Genomic DNA, 20,000 nt, shown 5'->3' with positions numbered 1-20,000 from the left:
AGTATTCGTAGTTACAGCCACAGACTAATAAAACAGGTTGCAAACTTATTGCAGGGCCGGGAAGGATAGTTGATGATCAATTGATGTTCAGCAATTGCAGCGGTTGTCATTCCGAGAGGCTGCGGCAGGTGACAAACCCGCACTTAGCTACTCTGAGAAAACTTCCCCTCACTCCTTCAGTTACTGCCTTGCAACATTGCATAGCTCCTGATGATGCACTGAGAAGTGTGAAAGTACTTGAGCTGAAGATTTCCCCATCCCCCCTTATATATATATATATATATATATATATATATATATATATATATATATATATATATATATATATATATATATATATATATATATATAAAGTTATGCAGTATAATTATTATTGGCCGATTTTTGTCCTCTTGGCGATGTTTTAACCACTAATTGGTCTTTATTTGTCTGTTATTTTCATCTTGACAGGAGTTACCAGCATCATCACCATGCGTGACGTCACTACCACCACTACCACCATCCTCACCATCTTCATCACTACCCATCAGCTCCTGCAACCAGTACAGTCAGCTGAGTGAGTAATGTGGTTAGCATGTAATTAATGGTGAGTGAGTGATGGTGTGTATGAGTATGTCAGCGGGTGAATGTGAGTGAATGATATGCATGAGTGAGTGACAGGTGTTGTACAGTGTGGGTCATCATGAGTGAGTTTAAGAGGGAGTGTCTGAGTGACTGACTGACCACTAGTGTTTCTGAGTGACTGACGACCAGCGGTGTGGCTGACTGACTACTAGTGTTTCTGAGTGACTGACTGACTGATGACCTCTAATGCCTTTTCTCTATCATTTAGAATATCCAACATTTTCTTATTAATTCTACAGTTTCCTGATGTATGTCAGTACAGAAAATCTGATTTCAAATTTTCTTTCTTTCTAAGTTTGAACGTTAATGAAAAAATAGCTCAACATAAACTGCAACACAAGCCTAAGTGTTTGAAGTATTATGTCACAGAGCTGAGAATGTAAACAGGAAATGTTAAGGGTCACCAATGCGCCAGTTTCTGACTACTCTGCTATTTATTTTTATTTTTATTATTGAAGTGCGAGGGGGAATTTGATATTTTTATTTTACTTTTTATTGTAATACATTTAGTAATGTAAGTGTTTTATATTTGCAAAGGGATTCTGGTAGCTTATTTTACAGAGGTAAGATGGACCCAACGATTTTTGGGCCGTCACAGCCCTTAAGCTGCAGTGTTTACAGGGCCTTAAGTCCTCACCAACGAATTAATGAAGAAAAATGAAGTGAAATATTTCAGTCGCAAAACTACCTAGTTATTTGAAAGAAAAAGAATCTCAAGCAGAGCAAAATCAGAGTCAGGCTCTCTCGAGTTCAATTTTATCCTCCTGAGAAAACTTCCTTAGCGGTGTGAGGGGTAATGCGAGGTACAAAAGGCCTCATAACGTTGTGGAGAGGCTGGTGAACCCAGCAACAGTGACAGTGGTGAAAAAATGCTGGCAAGAAGGTGGCGTAAGTGCCACTTACCAGTAATAACATCACTCGCCGAATTGACCTCAATTTAAAATATATTTTGGCCTAATTTATTAATAGTGGCGTTGAAGAATGCAGGGAGTTTTTTTTCATTGCATGCTGATGAATCTGTGGACATTGTGAGTGACCCTCGGTTCGTGCACAGTGCAAAGAAGTAGACAGCATCCTGGAGGAATTTCTCATCTACAGTGCCCTGTCCACTACCACCACTGGAGAAGACATCCCCTACACTACCACCACTGGAGAAGACATTCCCTACACTACCACCACTGGAGAAGACATCCCCTACACTACCACCACTGGAGAAGACATCCCCTACACTACCACCACTGGAGAAGACATCTTTACTACCACCACTGGAGAAGACATCCTCTTCACTACCACCACTGGAGAAGACATCCCTTACACTACTACCACTGGAGAGGACATTCCTTACACTACTACCACTGGAGAGGACATTCCTTACACTACCACCACTGGAGAAGACATCCCCTACACTACCACCACTGGAGAAGACATCCCCTACACTACCACTGGAGAAGACATCCCTTACACTACTACCACTGGAGAGGACATTCCTTACACTACCACTGGAGAGGACATTCCTTACACTACCACCACTGGAGAAGACATCCCCTACACTACCACCACTGGAGAAGACATCCCTTACACTACCACTGGAGAGGACATTCCTTACACTACTACCACTGTAGAGGACATTCCTTACACTACTGCCACTGGAAAGGACATTCCTTACACTGCCACCACTGGAGAAGACATCCCCTACTCTACCACCACTGGAGAAGACATCCCTTACACTACCACTGGAGAGGGCATTCCTTAAACTACTACCACTGGAGAAGACATTCCTTACACTACTACCACTGGAGAAGACATCCCTTACACTACTACCACTGGAGAGGACATTCCTTACACTACTACCACTGGAGAGGACATTCCTTACACTACTACCACTGGAGAAGACATCCCCTACACTACCACCACTGGAGAGGACATTCCTTACACTACCACCACTGGAGAAGACATTCTCAGCATGATTAATTATTATCTTCAAAAACGACGACATTGAGTGGTCGAAATATTTTTGTTGTGTGGACTGACGGAGGAGTTCCGTCTGTGACGGAAAGTAACGTGGGATCTGTCACTCACTTTAAGGCAGAAAATCCCGACGTCCAATTAAAAAAGTTGTTGAAATTCATTCTGTTTAGTTATTAAAATTTATCAGGATGAAATCGAAACATGAAAGAGTTTCCCCCAACAAACAACTAATAATTTTGATTACGTAACAAAAAATTTAACGTAGTCTCATGTCCATTTTTTTTTAAAAGTTAGACTTAACATTTTGATTAATTAAAAAGATTTTAAAATTCATTCATTTATAGTTATTTAAACTGATTCAGTGAAGAGTGAAGCAAGTCTGATAAACAGAAAGAATAAATGAAGCTGGTAATTAATTCTACGTATTCTGGCTCTTTGCATCGTCAGGTCGGGAGAAATGTTGTGTTTAAGGTCGAGACCAAAAACTAGTTTGGACGCGACTCTGGATGTATTATTAGACTCTACTTCCTTGTTTCCCCTCCCGCCCCTCTCTACCCCTTGAACCCTCTCGCCTTCTCCCCAGGATGGTGGACATCTGGGGAATAGAGTTCTGCAGAACCTCACTCTGTGGCATCATGCCCCCGGCACGCTGGCAATATTGTTGCTCCAACTACCACCGCTGCTGCGCCTACGTTGAGTATGCTAGCAATCTGGGTGAGTATATCATCAGGAGGAATATACCAGTCCCTAGGATGAGTATATCAGTTTTCTGGTGAGTAAATCATTCCTCAGGCTGAATATATCGGTCCTCGGGTTTATATACGAGTCCTCAGGGTAAGTATAACAGTAAGTCACTGTGACATTTTCAGTCCCCAAGAATAATATATCAGCCATCCTATAGAAATTATATCACCCTCTGCAGAATTATATTACCCTCTGAGGAATTATATCACCCTCTGAGGAATTATATCACCCTCTTACAAGGACGCACGACTCATCAAGAAGGAAGACACTCATAGATGCAGCATCTTAGAATCATCAGTCATCAACATGTCCAACAGTTTCCACCACAACTGCTTGTTCAGCATGGTTGAGCCTCTTGCCAGACACTTCATCTGTATCCCACTTAGCAAGAAGTCATATAATAGAAGAACACTGCAGCAGGCCTACTGGCCCATCCCAGCCAGGTCCCTCTCGAACCCAACTTCTTCTCAGCCATATATTAGTCCGACCTGTCATTAGTTTACTCAAAAAGTCAGCTTCAACATTCCTCACCTGACCTTTCACGTCACTACACACAACCTCTCTCTCACCAAGTAGATCTGTTTGTAACTTGATAAAGCCCACTTGTATGGCCGAAACGTTGTCAATAAAGGATCGCATTATATTGTATTCGTGTCTCTTGTTTTTCTCCGTGAATAAATTGTCCCAAAAAGTAAGTATACCAGCCCAAGAATGAGTATACCAAACCTGGGATTTGTTACTCCTCAATGGGATATTTATCATCCTTAGTATAATCCAACGTCATTAAGGCTGAATGTCACTTGTTCACCATCAATTAAAAATGACTTAATCCCTAAAAAAACGAGAATGAAATAAATTCTCAGTGTATATATGATGAAACATATTATTATACTTGCAGAATTATTTTCTTCAGAATTATTAATTAAAGTAATTACCATTTTTTCCAAGGCCCATTCACGTTTGGAGAAGCAAAAATAAATTTGCCATACCCACTGCCAAGTCCACGGAAGCCTTCAGAGGCTCCGCGGAAGCCTTCAGAGGCTCCACGGAAGCCTTCAGAGGCTCCACGGAAGCCTTCAGAGGCTCCGCGGAAGCCTTCAGAAACTCCAAGAAAGTCTTCAACGACTCCACAGGAGGCTTCAGACATTTCAGCTTCAGAAAACCATCAGCCCTCTAGGTTTGTGAGAGAGAGAGAGAGAGAGAGAGAGAGAGAGAGAGAGAGAGAGAGAACCTGCATCTGTGGGTGCTTCTGTACACGTTAGGAAAACCTACATACACCAGTGAAACAAATGCGAGCATCTGTGTACGTTTTGTAAGAGTCTGAGCTCATTTATGAGTGTCAGTATACACACACGTACATCTATGGTCTCCAGTGAGAGTTTATATATACACATGTACACGGACATACTTCATTTTAATGTCTATGAACATCTCTGGTGTTTCATATACAAAATTTTAAGCATTAGACACACGTGTGGAAACGATGTGTTTACCATAAACACTTGTGAACACCCAAATTCATATGTAGATACATGAATTTAGGTGAGCCCTTCATTATCTTTGTAAAATGTTGAGCAATATGTAAACAGTTTAGCGCCATTGTAAACTATTTATCGCCTTTTAAACAAACAACTTTCCAGTTCATGTTTGGTTTTTGTCTTTTGTAGGTCTCTTCCTCTTCAAGAAGTCTCAAAACCACACGTGCAGGCGGACCAGCCCCAGACCAATCCCCAGACCAGACTCCAGACCAGAGCCCACGCCAAACCACAACCCAGACTCCAAACCAAGCCCCGAACCTGGTATCATCATCCCCCGAGTTATTCTCTGGTCAAGCCTGGGTCAGCGGGTCCCGGCCAGCCTCCAAGAAGCTACAACGATGTGTGAGTGAGATCGATGTCTTCAGCGTCGCCTGAGGGCCTTTTAACGCCCCCCTTCGCAGCCGTTTAACTTCCTGTGATTTTTTTAACCTTCTGTGGCCTTTGAGGCCCATCTAAAGTAGTTAAGCATTCTTTAAACAAAACTGACTTAGTTTCCACCTAACGTACCGTTTCCCGCAATTTACCCACCCGTTCCATGCCATTTACCTCCTCTGACACTCCCTTTACCTGTCACTTCCCTCACTTTCTGATGGATAAGACACTCGTGCATCACTTAGGCATCTCCCACCGTTCTTCTCTGTATTGGACTGAAGAAACCGCTGGTTGGGCGAAACGTTTCCATAGAAAAGATACCCAGGTGTGGCACAAATTTCCCATTTATATAATACTTCCTTTGCAAAGAGCGACCAAGGCTCCCTTAAGTCCAATCCTCGCCTTCCCTTTTTTTGGTTATCACGTTAATCTTCTTTATATTTTTCATTCTTCCCCCCCCCTTCATCTTTATTTCATATCCCCCCTCCTTTATTTCCCGATTTCTTCCTTTTTCTCCTTATTTATTTTCCCATCTATCTTCCTCTGTATCATTTCATCATCATCATCTCTTTTATCTCCCCTTTATTTCCACTAATATCTCACCCCTTTATCTTCCCCTTATCTCCCATTTACCATATTTTTTATATCTACTATTTTCTCCCCTTTATCTCCTATTTCTATCTTCCTTCATCTCTTTTTAATCTTATCTTTTGCATCTTTCCTTTTTATCTTCCCTTCATCTCTTTTTAATCTTATCTTTTGCGTCTTTCCTTTTTATCTTCCCTTCATCTCTCTATCTCACGTTTCTCACCCCGCAGATTGAGGAAGGAGGATGAGAAGCTGTGTCGAGCCAAGTTCTGCAGTCTGCTGAGTGCTGAGAAACACAGACGCTGCTGTGATGTTTACCGTCAGTGTTGCGCCTACGCGAACCTCTCCCGCTACAACGGTACGTTTAAATTAACCCGGTACAACACTACGTTTTAGCTCTCCCGGTACGAGGGTAGGTTAACATATTACCGGTACAATGATGGGTTAACATATTCCCGGTACAATGGTGGGTTAATATATTCCTGGTAAACGGTAGGTTAACAGATTCCTGGTAAAACGTAACTTGTGAGATACCCAGGATGAGCCCAGGAGTCTATCTGGAGAGTGTTTCGGAGGCCAAGATAAGATAAGATAAGATTTCGTTCGGATTTTTAACCCCGGAGGGTTAGCCACCCAGGATAACCCAAGAAAGTCAGTGCGTCATCGAGGACTGTCTAACTTATTTCCATTGGGGTCCTTAATCTTGTCCCCCAGGATGCGACCCACACCAGTCGACTAACACCCAGGTACCTATTTACTGCTAGGTGAACAGGACAACAGGTGTAAGGAAACGTGTCGAAATGTTTCCACCCGCCGGGAATCGAACCCGGGCCCTCCGTGTGTGAAGCGGGAGCTTTAGCCACCAGGCCACCTGGCCACCGTCAACGCCTCCGAGGCCCGGTCCATGACCAGGCCTAGCGGTGGATGAGGGCCTGATCAAGCAGGCTGTTACTGCTGGCCACGCGCAAACCAGCGTCAGTACCTGACCAGGCCGGCTGGTCAGGTACTGACTTCAGGTATCAGTCCAGCTCCCTCTCCCTTCAAGTTAAGACATAAAAAGCACTGACAGCTTTACCTTATTATCTCCTGTATACTCAGTTCTCCCTTAGGATAAATATTGATCTCCCTGAGTCGTATCCCTTTGATAAAAGATCATAAAATAATTGTCAGTGTACTCTTATGTTTTTTACAGCGCACATCAGTTGTTGAGAGTTGAACCTGTGACTGGGTAACTACTCGCAGTTGTTTAAGTGGTATTGTGACCAAGTGTCTGAGGTTATCGGTGATGTTAAACCTTAACCAGAAGGAATGTGTACACTTTGTGTTTGAGAGGGGGATGGACACCCCTTGTTCACCCTAGTTATATCACGAGATTAATTAATTCCCCGTACAATGGTAGCCTGTTTCTTTCCATTTATAACAATAACAAAAACAACAACAAATGCAACTACAGCCAGTGCAAAAACTAAAAAAAATATAACTGCAACAAAAATTATCATTGGAAATTGTTCGCTTCAAGAAGGACACGCGGATGCCGTGAAGGTCTCTTGATTCAAGGAAATAGAGCTACCTTCCAATTCCTTTGTTTTGGGAAGAACCTGCCTAACACGAACCAATAGGCCTAGGTCTCACAACTGGTCTTACACACACACACACACACACACACACACACACACACCTGGTCTGATACCTGGGTTGACACATTCAATTTGACACTTGGTCTGACACCTTGTCTCCTCGGCAGATCCGTTCTACTTCGACAAGAACATGGGAGGGTATTAGCCGTCCTGGCGGACTCCGCTCATGAGACTCTTACGTTGTTACCAGTTAACCTCCCATCCAACCATCAGTTAGCCATCATCCACAGCAGCCAACCAGCCTCTCAACCTCTCAGCCAACCAGCCTCTCAGCAAATAAGCCTCTAAGCGTAAAAAAAAAGCTTCTCAGCCAACCAATCACCTGAGTTACCAAAATCAGCCACGATCCACCATCTCTGTTATCCGTCCTTACAACCAATAGAAGAAGTCGCCATTGTGTCAGAAGGTGGCCCTGCTGTGTCAGGTGGTGTCCCTGCTGTGCCACAAGGTGGCACTGCTGTACACTACCTGAAGTGTAAAAATAACTGTTATTATTCTCTCAATCCCGCTGTCTTGCCTTAAAATTGCAGAAATTAGAGCATTTAATTTTATGCCTTACATGATACATTCAAGTGAGCACAGGATTCACCTTTGTTTATTTTACACTAAAACTTAATTTCCAAACTTCAACTAATGTGACATTGTGGCAGCGTCTCTCTTTCCAGGAGCACATGAAGAGCGAAACATTGCCACACTGCCACATTCGTTGCACACATTTCCCTCTGCCTAACATACTGTCGGTAATTCTACCTTTTATTACTAATTTATCTTATTGAAATTGATGTATCGGAGCTTAATCCCATCCACTGTATACATACAAGCTGTCCAGTGCCACTATGTCCTACAGAATCCCAATATTTTTTTTAGATCTCAGAATCACCGTACAGTGCTGTATGATCATTATGGGTTTTAGCGCTTAGTTTTGATCATTATAATAATCAGAATGATGAATATCATGCGTATGTTCAGTGTTCTATCCATGCTGGATAAAATGCGAAACACGTGAGTATCTTTATTGCCAAGAAGATAGTTCTGTTCGCCAGGTTTCAAAGTGTAGGTTCAGGGTTCTCAGTCTTCGTATGACGGATTCCTTTCACGGGGGAGGTGCCTTGATGCTGGTGAGGGTCCGTTCTCTTCTTTCTGGGATCAAAGCCTATTTACCTTGCATTCCCTAAGCGCTGTTATGACTCTCCCCCCTTCCCTGCGAGTTTAGCGCTTCTCTCTAAATATAATACTGATAAAAATAATTCTAATGGTAATTGTGGTTACTACTACTATAGTGGTACTATTTCTAATATTATTACGACTGCCATCTCTAGTATTACCACTATCATTACTATTACCTCTACTACTACTATTACTACCACCACTACTACCACAACAGCTACTTACTGCTACAACTATTACCATTACTACCACAATAGCTACTTACTATTGCCTCTGCTACTATTACAGCTATCATGACTACCACTAATACTACTATTATTGCTATTATCGCTACTATTTCTGTACCACCACCAGTAATACTATTACAGATACTACAACTATTACAATTACCACCACAATTCTAATTTTCCTACCATTGTTAAGAGTAAGCAAATATATTATTTTTAGTGAGAAAATTCCTATAAGGTTGTGCTTCAGAATGTGTTGTCAAGACATGTCTTAAATACAGTACAAAATATATATGTATATTTGAGCTTAGCAATTGTTTCATTGACTCTTCTGTAGGCTTTTTACATATATTCTCTGTGTATATCTCTCGTGTAAATCTCCCATGTATATCTACAGGTTGTCCGCAGAGTCGCTTACCACAGGAAAATTATTTGTAGACAGGGATATCTGTCTGTATCTCATTCTCTGTCTCATTGTAGGTACCATGTTCTCTCTCTCACTCTCTCTCTTAGCAGTTATTGTTTTCTTTCATTAAAGAAATTCATAATTTACAGACTAAGTAGATCTATGGCCTCTGTCTACCACTCGACGTTCATATATTAAGTATGAAAACATAATCGACAACATATGGATTTAGATAAAGTAATTCATCGGATTGATTTTCACGTATCATCAGGTGTTCTTTTTTCCTTAAAGAGAAAGTATCAACAACACTAAGGCGATAACTAAATTTGACTGTCGCGGCTGTCACGATTTAATGTGTGGTCTTGGTATTCAACTCTCGTCGTGTACATGGTCGTGGTATTCAACACCATGCCTGCGGGAACATGCTAAAGTACAGGATATATACACACAGAGGTATATTTCTCTTAGCTTATATATACCGAGAGTTTTAGGGATTAAAGTATTCTTATTTGGTGCTGAGAAGGTTACGAGAAGACCCTAGTGTAGTCAATAGTGCTTTAACCACCATTAAACAACCAATATGTTTACGGCAAGTAGTGTGAGTGTAAGCGACCAGGTAGGCGGCCATGTTGACCCAGTCAGCTGGACCAGTGTCAACACGGAGCCTCACGGGTCAGGTACATTCATCAACAACATGAAACGTCAGTGAGCAAGCACGAGTGAGGACACAACACAGCTCGTGAAGGAATCAGGAGAAGCAGACTCTCAACTACACGTATCCTAAGGAAGCAGAAACATTACCGTCTTGCTACAGTGCTGGCACGAGACGGCAGCTTCAACTTAATCATCGACATTTTCCGGTTTGTTTTCAAAATACTTTTAATTTGGTTAAGGACTTTCATTAGGGTTATGTGGTTATATATATATTTTTTATTGAGAGTTTCGAGGCCTGGTCACAGACCCGGCCGCGGGGGCGTTGGCCCCTGAAATCCGTGTCCAGGTATACTCCAGGTAAATGTTTGGTGCTAAGCTTCTACTTCATGTTCCCCTCAAGGAAGGTTCCTTGATGTTGGTGAGGGGCTCTTGATTTAGGGAATTGGATCTGTGCTCCAGTTCCCCGAATTAAGCCTGAATGCTTTCCACATCCCCCCCCCAGGCGCTGTATAATCCTCCGGGTTTAGCGCTTCCCCCTTGATTATAATAATAATTCTACTTCATGTTACTCCAATCCAGAGGATTGGAGCTATCCTCCTATTCCTTGGATTGAATCTGATTACCTCCAGTTCCCCTGGAGCTGTATGACCCCTTACGGGTTAAAGGCTTCCCCATGAATTTTATAATAATTTATTAGACAACTTTTGTTTAAAGAAATTATCATCTTGTATGTATTCTATCGCATATTAGCATTCTACTCTTTCTTATTACTTATGTAATGTAATAAGCATTCTCCTAACACCGTATATTCTGAGATGTATCTCTCTGTATATACCGAGAACAGCAGTGTACATGTCTGTGAAGGGAGTGTATATTTCAGTATACGTACACTGAGAGTTGCTTCTGCATGATACCATCAGTTTACCGAGAGGTTTCTCCTGATAACTGCAGGAATCGTTGTGTGTGATTATTTGTGTTGTATTAGTGTTGTCACCGTGGGTTGCTTACTGGAATTGTTGTCTGTGTTTCTCTTGCTCCTGCTGAGTTTTGATATGCTCTTATGGTGTTCCTATTTATATAATGCCCAGGTTTTTAATTGTTTTTAAGAGCTGGGTTACTGCCTGAACTATCTTCTGTTTAATGTGTAGGAAAAAGGTACAACCTCCCAGAATGTTTTCAGTAAAGAAGGGGATTTTATGCTGGCAAGTTCGTGTTTGAAGATGGTACTCACACTGATGTCTAAAATAGTGTAATAAAAAATGTATAGTTTCCAGAACATTATGAGTGCAGTTCTCGTGTATATCCGTTCTGGATCCGTAGCTGCTAGCCAATTGTGTGCCAGCCAACTTTGATCGATCATTGCAGCGTCTGTTACTCTAATTTTGTGTTGTATATTTCCACACTTCCAAGTTTTTTATATAGTTCCATAGTGTGCTGATGAGCACGTATTGCATGTGAGATTGAAAGTTGTGTAGTGGGTTTTGCATTGCAAAGCTCAACTAATTTGCTGTTTATTGTTCCGCAGTGTGCGGGTACCCACTGAACAGATATATCATATCCTTCGGAATGTTGTTCGTGCAGGAATGTCAAGCATGGATATACAAGTTCCTTGCAAGTTTTGGAATAATACTCTGTAGAGCACTTTTGGAGTTGGTGCAAAATGTATAATTTCCAGCTGGTAGCGTATTAATGTAAAGAACTAATAAATCCCATACAAGTTTGCTAACAAGTTCTATAGGTAATTTCGATCCCATTTTGAGACAAAAGAGAAGACTCCCCACAGTGCTGTGTAACGGAGGCTGTAAATTTTTTGAGTATTCGTGATCCATCTGTCTAGGTGTCTGGTATACTGAGTGGTAAATAATTCAGATTATGGATATACAAGTAGAAACTTCTATTGGTAATATTATTGGTAATATTATTGCCAAGGTGTATTAGTGTTAGAGATAATTACTGTAGTTCAACGGGGAAAGTGGCAGAATTGCTGGTTGATTTTTGCAGTTTTGGAAAGTTGCTTAGATGCGAGGTGAGGTTATAGGTTACGAGTGGTTGATGTGGTGGGTTCGTTGAAAATGGTGACGACGGGGCTTACTTTGGAGCTGTATAAATGTGTTTGATAGGCCGAAATGCAAAGGGAAAGTTGGTTTACATACACTGTCCTTGTGGCTTGGAGTTATGAGTACTAATTCTCTTTAGAGGCCTACAAATGATTCGCATGTCATTTTTTTTTAAGCAGTTAAATTTACAGTAGGCTAAGAGCTGCTGTCCTACCACACTAATCGACTAACACCCAGGTACCTACATACTAATATGTGAACAGGAGTACCAAGTGTAGGAAAACATTCCCATGATTTCCGGAGATCGAACCACTTACCCTCGTGTGAGCTGGGCGCCCTGCCAGCTGTTTTGTATTGTGTCCCATATTTTGGAGGTTTGATGCGTATTTTTGGCAGCAGTAGTCGGTTTAGCTGCGGATGTAAGTAGTGTAGAATTGGAGCATAATTATTCGGTGCTCTCCTCAGGGTGTGCCAGTTAGGGCTCTGATGATGGTAACCTAGACTGGATGGCGTGTTGGATGTGTGGTGGGTTTTTTCTAGGCGAGAGTAGCGAATTAAGGTATATTCCTAGTTTTTGTCTACACTGATTTGCAGCCCCATTCGTGTATCCATTTAAAATTTAGATGGTTTAGTGTGCATTGTCATTGTTGTGGACACTAAAGTGTTGTCACAGTAATATAATATTTTATCATCAGCATATACGGTGATATGTACCGGATACATTTGATAGGCTAACAAGAAATGTTGTGAAACGAGTTTAGAATCGATCTTTCTGGTACACGTTAAAAACTGCCTTATAAAAAACTTAAGAGGTTCTGCTGGTGAGATAAGATCAACCGAATGAATATTCAGTTTCTTGAAATTAAGCCATCCAGTGGCTTTATCAATACAAATTCTAGGACATAACTTGACAGTAGGACTATATACAGAAGATGAGGTAATCAGTCCCTCAACCTAGGAGTAGGTGCGAAGAGCACCGTAGTCGTGAAGATTCTGAAGCAGAAGTAAGGAGCCTGGCGCTTATATAGTGACGTCAGGTGTAGCAGACGAGGGCATAGTCACTGGTAGGCGGGATTTCCCAGTGGAAGTAGGTCCTTCCCAGAGATGGGTTAGTTGTAGTAGTAAGCGCCAGGCTCCTTCTGCTTCAGAATCTCCACGACTACGGTGCTCTTCGCACCTACTCCTAGGTTGAGGGACTGATTACCTCATCTTCTGTATATAGTCCTACTGTCTTCAAGTTATGTCCTAGAATTTGTATTGATAAAGCCACTGGATGGCGAAACGTCTACAATAAAGATACCCAGATGTTGCACATGTGTCTTAATTTCATCTTGTCTGTATTATATACCATTCTTGCACATTCAGTTTCTTGTTCCCTGATGCGAGAGTATTTTTTGAGGAGACTGATGAATCTTTAGATTTGTGATCCTTTATGGGGTTCGAGAGATTTCAAACCTGAACTAGGCTTGTCTGATGCTTCTCGATCAATCTGGATGTTGCTGCTGGCCCACATATCCATTACAGCCTGGTCAGTTCGGCACATGCCTAGTTTCCTCTTGAAAACCTCTTCACTGGTTTCAGCAGTGTTTAATATTTTCTGAGGATTGTTGAATAGTTTGGGCCTACTGATGTTGATATAATGTTCTCTTGTAGCAACCACGGTGCCCTTGCTTTTCACTGGTGACATTCTTTTTTAAGATACGAGTGAATTGTATGCTCTAAGCATATTTCGTCTGAGGTAGAATAATGAGGTCTGAAGTTTGCTTGAAATGAAGGTAAACTTTTGACTCGAAGTCATAGGCAAGATAGTAGTGAAATAAGTGGTTATGATGCATGTTGTGATGATCTTTACCTGGTTTAAGAAAGAGAAGGTTAGTTATTAGATTTCTATTGTATTGGGGGATGGGATTTTCCTTGTCCAACTGTGGTTGAAGTTGAGGACTGAGTGCAAGGATGATGCAATGTGTTTGAAAATTCATACGAGTATTAAATGTTATCTGTTGTGCGAGTGCATCCCGAGGGGAGTTGTGCGAGTGCATCCCGAGGGGAGTTGTGCGAGTGCATCCCGAGGGGAGTTGTGCGAGTGCATCCCGAGGACAGTTGTGAGTGCAGAGTGCTCATACCCGGCATGGACTGTATATTAATGGGTTTTCTTGGTTGTGTATGAAAAGAGGTCGACAGTATTAGTCTGAGATGGCCCACCCTGGACAACTGCTTGTTCCTGGGGTTTGGTAGAATTCCTCCATTGATTGTAAATGGGAAGAGTGGTAGTGTTGGGTGCCCTGCTATGCCGTTAAGTGTTACCCATGCTTTTGTAGTCAAAGTGGTGGGTGTGAGATTTAAAATAAAAGTGCCTCCAAGATTCACATTTGATTCATGAAATCATAATAACACGGACGAGTAAGGCTGAACTCCATAGCAAATGGTTAACGCACTGGCCTGTGAATTTTAGGACTCGCTTGCCATGGGTTCAAACCCCAGCCTGTTCCATATTTTTTTTGTTCACGCCTGATTTCGGTATTACTTTAGTTATTGCTGTCGCCTGTCTATGGCGTATCCAATTTAGTAACTTTTTTTTTTTTTTTTTTTTTTTTTTTTGGGGGGGGGGGGTTGTGTGTGTACTCGCATATTTGTATTCACCTATTTGTGGTTGCAGGAGTCGATTCGTAGCTCTTTGTGTGTGTGTGTGTGTGTGTGTGTGTGTGTGTGTGTGTGTGTGTGTGTGCACGCGCTGTTCCACCAGTTTTTTTATTAGTTTCTTTTTAATATTTTTCATTTTTGCGTGACTTGAAGCAGCAGCGTAATGTAGATTATCATTAATTTCAGATAGTCTGAGCTCTAGGTCTGTGTTGTTCGTACGTGTATCATGGATATCAACAGTTCCTGCCCGCTGGGCGGTCTTGAAGCTTTGTGGTACAAATTGGAAGTGAAAATGGGTTAGTGGCTCGAAATTGGTGAATATTATGATTGGTTTATCAACACTGCCAATGTGAAGTCAAGTATGTCATTTAAGTTCATGTTTAGACTGAGCTGAGCCTAAATATGTATCGAGTAACATTTCGTAATGAGTTTTAAGTTAAAATATGAAGGAAAGTGAGAGGAGAATATATGGTGTAGTAGTGGTAATACACTGGTGGAATATACCGTCCACCAGGAACTTTATTCACTCAGAGGAAATATATGGGCATGAAGTGAATATTATGGTCGTGAAGTGAATGTTATTGTATGTAAGTAGCCAACCGATTAGGTGAAGTTAGGTGATCGTAGTGTGAAGTAAACTTGACACTTAGCCAACCTAACCTCACTTATACATGTATACTTGGCTGACTTCTTTTACCTCAGGACCTCTCCTACCACTCTACGTATTCATGTCTTGTTATTCTCTGTATGAATTGATAAAACTTCTGGTGGACGAAACGGCTTTATAAAAATTGCCGCACTCGCATATTGTCTTAGTTAAATACATGGTGAAATAGATAAGTGCTGCTTTCTGAGCACCTTTGACCCGTGTCGGATAGTTTGCATTAACATCACCTATAGTAATTAATGGGGTCTGTAGCTGGTCTAGATCATAATAGTTCAGCTGTACTCATTGTTCATCCTAGACTTTCATTTCCTATACAAGACATGCTTGTGCCTCTGAGGGGAATTAGACAGGCCAGTGTTTCAAGTTTTCCATCTGTGCTCTGTTTTAGCTTTACGAGTTTACATAAATGATTGTCAGGAGGAGGATGCCGCCTCCCGTTCGATGAAGGCGATCCTGCTGCTGCACATTAAAAGTTTTTAAAAATCGAATTATTTAGGTATTAACTAGTGTTCATGTATAAAGGTTAGATCTGGTTTTGATGGATGGAGATGATTTTTCAGTTCCGATAATGACGTTTTACACTTTTTTTGCGTTCCAGGTTATTAGGGTTAAATAGGCCATGTTAAATTTTTGTTCATTGAGTGTAATGACTGTGTATGTGTGTTGCTGACGTGATATAGATGATTGAATCATGTCTGTGTACTCGCCTATTCACCTAGTTGTACTCACCTAGTTGTGGTTGCAGGGGTCGATTCATAGCTCCTGGTCCCGCCACTTCAGTCGCCGCTACTGGATCACTCTGCACCATGAGCTTTATCATACCTCTGCTTGAATGGATCCTGCCTTCACTACATCGCTTCCCAAACTATTCCACTTCTTGGGTGTTGTGATTTGTGCGTTTGGAAGGTTTTTGCCAACATGACGACGAGGTATGTGGCAGGTTGTGGTAGAAGATAGTTTTGACTGCTCAACCATGAGAGTCGTTTGTGTTGGAATGAGTGGGAATTGCTCCAGTATCCATATGTTCACATATAGCTACAAAAAGAGTTTACATATGTACATACACAGCACTTCTCACATACGTACATACACAGCACTTCTCACATACGTACATATCCAAACACACACACAAATACAGTACGCGTGCACTCATACATACACGTACGAAAAAGTGTATTATATCAGTGGTATACAATACCGACAAGTTGACGAATAAGACGCATGTGATATCTGGTTATCTTTATTTGTAGACATTTTGCCAACCCGTGGTTTTATCTATACAATAACAGTGACATAAGCGGAAGACCATTAAAAAGGAGATAATCAGTTCCTTAGCAGAATTGTATAGAGAAAGCAGCAGAAAATGAAGCAATCAATCCTCTAGTCTAGGAGCAAGTGTTGAGCACCGTAGTCTTGACGAATTCATCAGGATTCATCAAGCTGCGGTGCTAAACACCTAGGCTGAGAAGCTGATTGCCTTATCTTCTGTTTTCTGTATATAATTCTACGACGCTGAGAACTGGTTACCACCTTCTACAGTCCCAGTATAGCATTGAAAAAGCCACCGGATGGCGAGGCGTCTACAAATAAAGATATCGAAATGTTCGATATGTACATACACCCTCATACGTATGCCCAACCAGTGGTTAAGAAAGAGGAAATATGGAAGGCGGAGGACTGGCGTTCCTAATCAGAAATCCGTGGAGTTTTGTAGAGGCGAGATAGATAAACAGACAAGAGACGCACAATTTCATAGGGGTCTTGGTTAATACTGGGGGGACCCAAAGTAGTAATTGCCACCTAACAGTAGGAGACTGTGTTAGGAATCTGAAGACAAAGCAATAGCTGACATAGCTGAAGCAGGTAGGAATGCACACAGAACCAAGGGAAAGTTACTTATGGGTGATTTCAACCAAAGAAATAGATTGGGAGAACTGAGACCCACGTGGGGGTGCTATATGATAGATACAACAGTAGTGAGAGATGTGTTAACAAGGCTGGACTTGGGAGTAAGCATAGTGCCTATCATCAGCCTAATAACCTCTCCAGCCAATGATACCCTGACAGATCTGACAGTGGCCATCAGGAATCTCTACAGTCTTTCCGGGTGCTTTGTACAACAAATGTCAAGCCTATCTTAGCTCACCAGTATGGACCACACCTGAGGGAGCATGTTAAGAAACTGGAGAATCTACAGAAGTATGTAACGAGACGAATTCCAGAGCTAAGGGGTACTAGCTATGAGGAAAGGCTAAAGACTTGAATCTAAGGACCCTAGTGAACAGAAGGAGCAAGGGAGATATAACAGCACTCATAATGCTCAAGGGGAATTAATAGGGCACACAGGGACAGGCAGTTTGAGAGGCGGGAAATAGGTACTCAAGGGCACAGCTGGAAGCTAAAGACACGGATGAGCCACAAGGACGTCACGAAGTATTTCTTCGGTCTCAGTGGTCGGGAAGTGGAATAACCTCGAAGAAGAAGCGGAGGCAGATTCTATATATAGTTTTAAAAAAATATATGCGGCAGGACCCGTAAGGCTATGAGTGAATTTGGCAAACGGCAAGTTGAGAGACAGGGCCAGGAGCTAAGACAAGATCCTACAACCACATTTAGATGAGTACATGTGCATAAGAACACGCTCACAGGTAGACATAACATATATACATATTTTTTATAAATATACACACACACACGGGCCAGCAGCTGTGAATCTACCCCTGCAACCACATATAGGCAAGTACACATAAAGTCGAATGACCTAAACATCGAAGTGATACAGGCAGGATCCATACATAGTTCTAAGAATACGTATGATAGGGATCATGCAGCCAGAAGAAACCCAGTAACGACCAGCGGAGAAGCAGCGACAAGAGCCGAGACTCGATCCTCGTAATAACGTACAAGTGAAAACATACACGCATACGTACGTATGCAACAACCTGGACTTGCCTAACATGGGCCAGTAGGCCTGCTTCGGTGCTCCTTAATTAGTTCTAACAGTGTATATACGTGCATGCACACACAAATGTATTAGTGTTCATATTTTTACATTCTACTGACTTAGAATTTTATCACCATTTTCCACTATTCCTTTTGCATATGAAATGGCGGGAAGTGGGCTGAAAGAATACGGGAATACGTTTCTCGGTTCGCACAGCGATCGAAATTCATATTATAATTAGCAGTATTATGTTTATTTTATTTTTTAATTATCATTATTTGTATATATTGTTCCAGGGAGAGTGGAGGCTGGGTGTGGCGAGTGTGGACCCGTGGCCTAGGTAGGAGGCTGCTCAAGTGTGTAATAAGGCTCTCCCACGCACACCCTTCTGTCCGATAATGAACAAAGGAGCAGAAATAGTGAGGAATCTGTAGCGTGCTCTCCCCCACGGGTCCAGGTCAGGTCAGTAGCTATTCTCATTACTGCCTCACTGACGACAAAGCCGCTGCGCTTTTGTTTCCCCACCACTACTACATTTCTTTCACGAACACTCCTAAACTTCTTTGTCTAACACCTACGTCTTTACGGAACATTCACCCGAGCTAGTCTTAAACTGAGCTTTTTTTTTTTTTTGTGTGTGTGTGTGTGTGTGTGTATATATGGGGTGATACTATGCTGGAAATTGGAAAAATAATGCTGGAAGCGAGGAGACATACCAAATGACAGTCGACGATCGATTACGTCACAACATGGCGTCTTGCGCACGTGATGTAACGATTGTTTGGGTAATGAGACAAGGGAGAGGAGGGAAGCGTAGGAAGAGGAAGAGGAGAAAGGAAGAGAGGAGGGAAAACGGATGGATAAGTGGTGTATCAGATGGCTTCTGTTATTCAGTCTGTTACTTGTGTTTTCTTCTTCCCCTCTCTTAATAACGTCCGAGGAATTGCTTCGTGTAAATTGTAAAAGGGAGAAAATGGTAAGCACTCCTCCCCATTACCTCAACCACCACCATCAACCATTATCTTATCTCAACTACCTTCACCATCCCTCAGCTACCACCACTATCCTTCATTCATTTCATAATCACCACCGTTCCTTAACCACATTTCCCTCTCATCACTACCACAACCATCCCTTAACTATCGCCATCACACGAATATCATCATCCCACAACCACCAGTCCCACAGCCACCATCACCCTCCCTCCCCCCCCCCTATTCCTTCTACCGCCATCCTCATCCCTACCACCACCCATCTAAGTCTGCCGCAGTGAAAAGCTCTTGTTTCTCAATACACAGTACTCGGCCTAATTCTTTTTCATATCCGATAGACATAAATCATATTGCCGGATCATCTTTTGAAGACGATACTAGAATTTGTGTGAGAGGATACAGTAAATCTTCAAGTTAATATAAACCAAGTCTTCCAGTGGAACAGAAAACAATATGATGTTCACTGGGAACAAATTTAAATTGGAACGGATTATGAAACAAACTCGTATCACCTTATAGAGTGAAAGAAGAATGTGAAGGACTTAGAGGTGATAGAAGCTCTCACACTCGACTCGCAAGTATTACCACACAAAAAAATGATAGACTGGATAACGAGAACCTTCAAAACAAGAGATGCTAAGCCAGTCATGGCACTCTAAGATATCTCTAGACCTGAATACTACTTTATATTAACAGTTCCTTATAAACTGGCATTTTAAATACAAACACCTTAATTATTCAAAATGCTTAACTCCCAAGATCTGTACTCCTTGGC

General features: G+C 41.8%; 1 protein-coding gene and 1 long non-coding RNA gene across 3 annotated transcripts in view; both read left to right on the top strand.

The window, feature by feature from the left end:
• The window catches only part of LOC128691657 (uncharacterized), a 94,718-nt gene extending 86,882 nt beyond the window's left edge, over positions 1 to 7,836 (top strand). For both annotated transcript variants that reach the window (XM_053780502.2, XM_053780503.2), the window contains 6 exons: positions 451 to 556; positions 3,176 to 3,306; positions 4,285 to 4,513; positions 5,004 to 5,216; positions 6,065 to 6,192; positions 7,579 to 7,836. In XM_053780502.2, the coding sequence (XP_053636477.1) occupies positions 471 to 556; positions 3,176 to 3,306; positions 4,285 to 4,513; positions 5,004 to 5,216; positions 6,065 to 6,192; positions 7,579 to 7,616 (825 nt within the window). In that variant the 5' untranslated portion in view covers positions 451 to 470 and the 3' untranslated portion in view covers positions 7,617 to 7,836. The remainder of the gene's footprint in view (positions 1 to 450; positions 557 to 3,175; positions 3,307 to 4,284; positions 4,514 to 5,003; positions 5,217 to 6,064; positions 6,193 to 7,578) is intronic.
• Positions 7,837 to 9,745: 1,909 nt separating this feature from the next.
• Positions 9,746 to 18,797, top strand: LOC138851497 (uncharacterized). Its single transcript, XR_011391253.1, has 3 exons — positions 9,746 to 10,131; positions 16,035 to 16,218; positions 18,530 to 18,797. It is a non-coding gene; the product is annotated as an uncharacterized lncRNA (long non-coding RNA).
• Positions 18,798 to 20,000: the final 1,203 nt, after the last annotated feature.

The sequence above is a fragment of the Cherax quadricarinatus genome, unplaced genomic scaffold, assembly GCF_038502225.1.
Source record: "Cherax quadricarinatus isolate ZL_2023a unplaced genomic scaffold, ASM3850222v1 Contig790, whole genome shotgun sequence".
NCBI classification, from domain to species: Eukaryota; Metazoa; Arthropoda; class Malacostraca; order Decapoda; family Parastacidae; genus Cherax; species Cherax quadricarinatus.
This window is presented reverse-complemented; position numbering and strand designations above follow the sequence as displayed.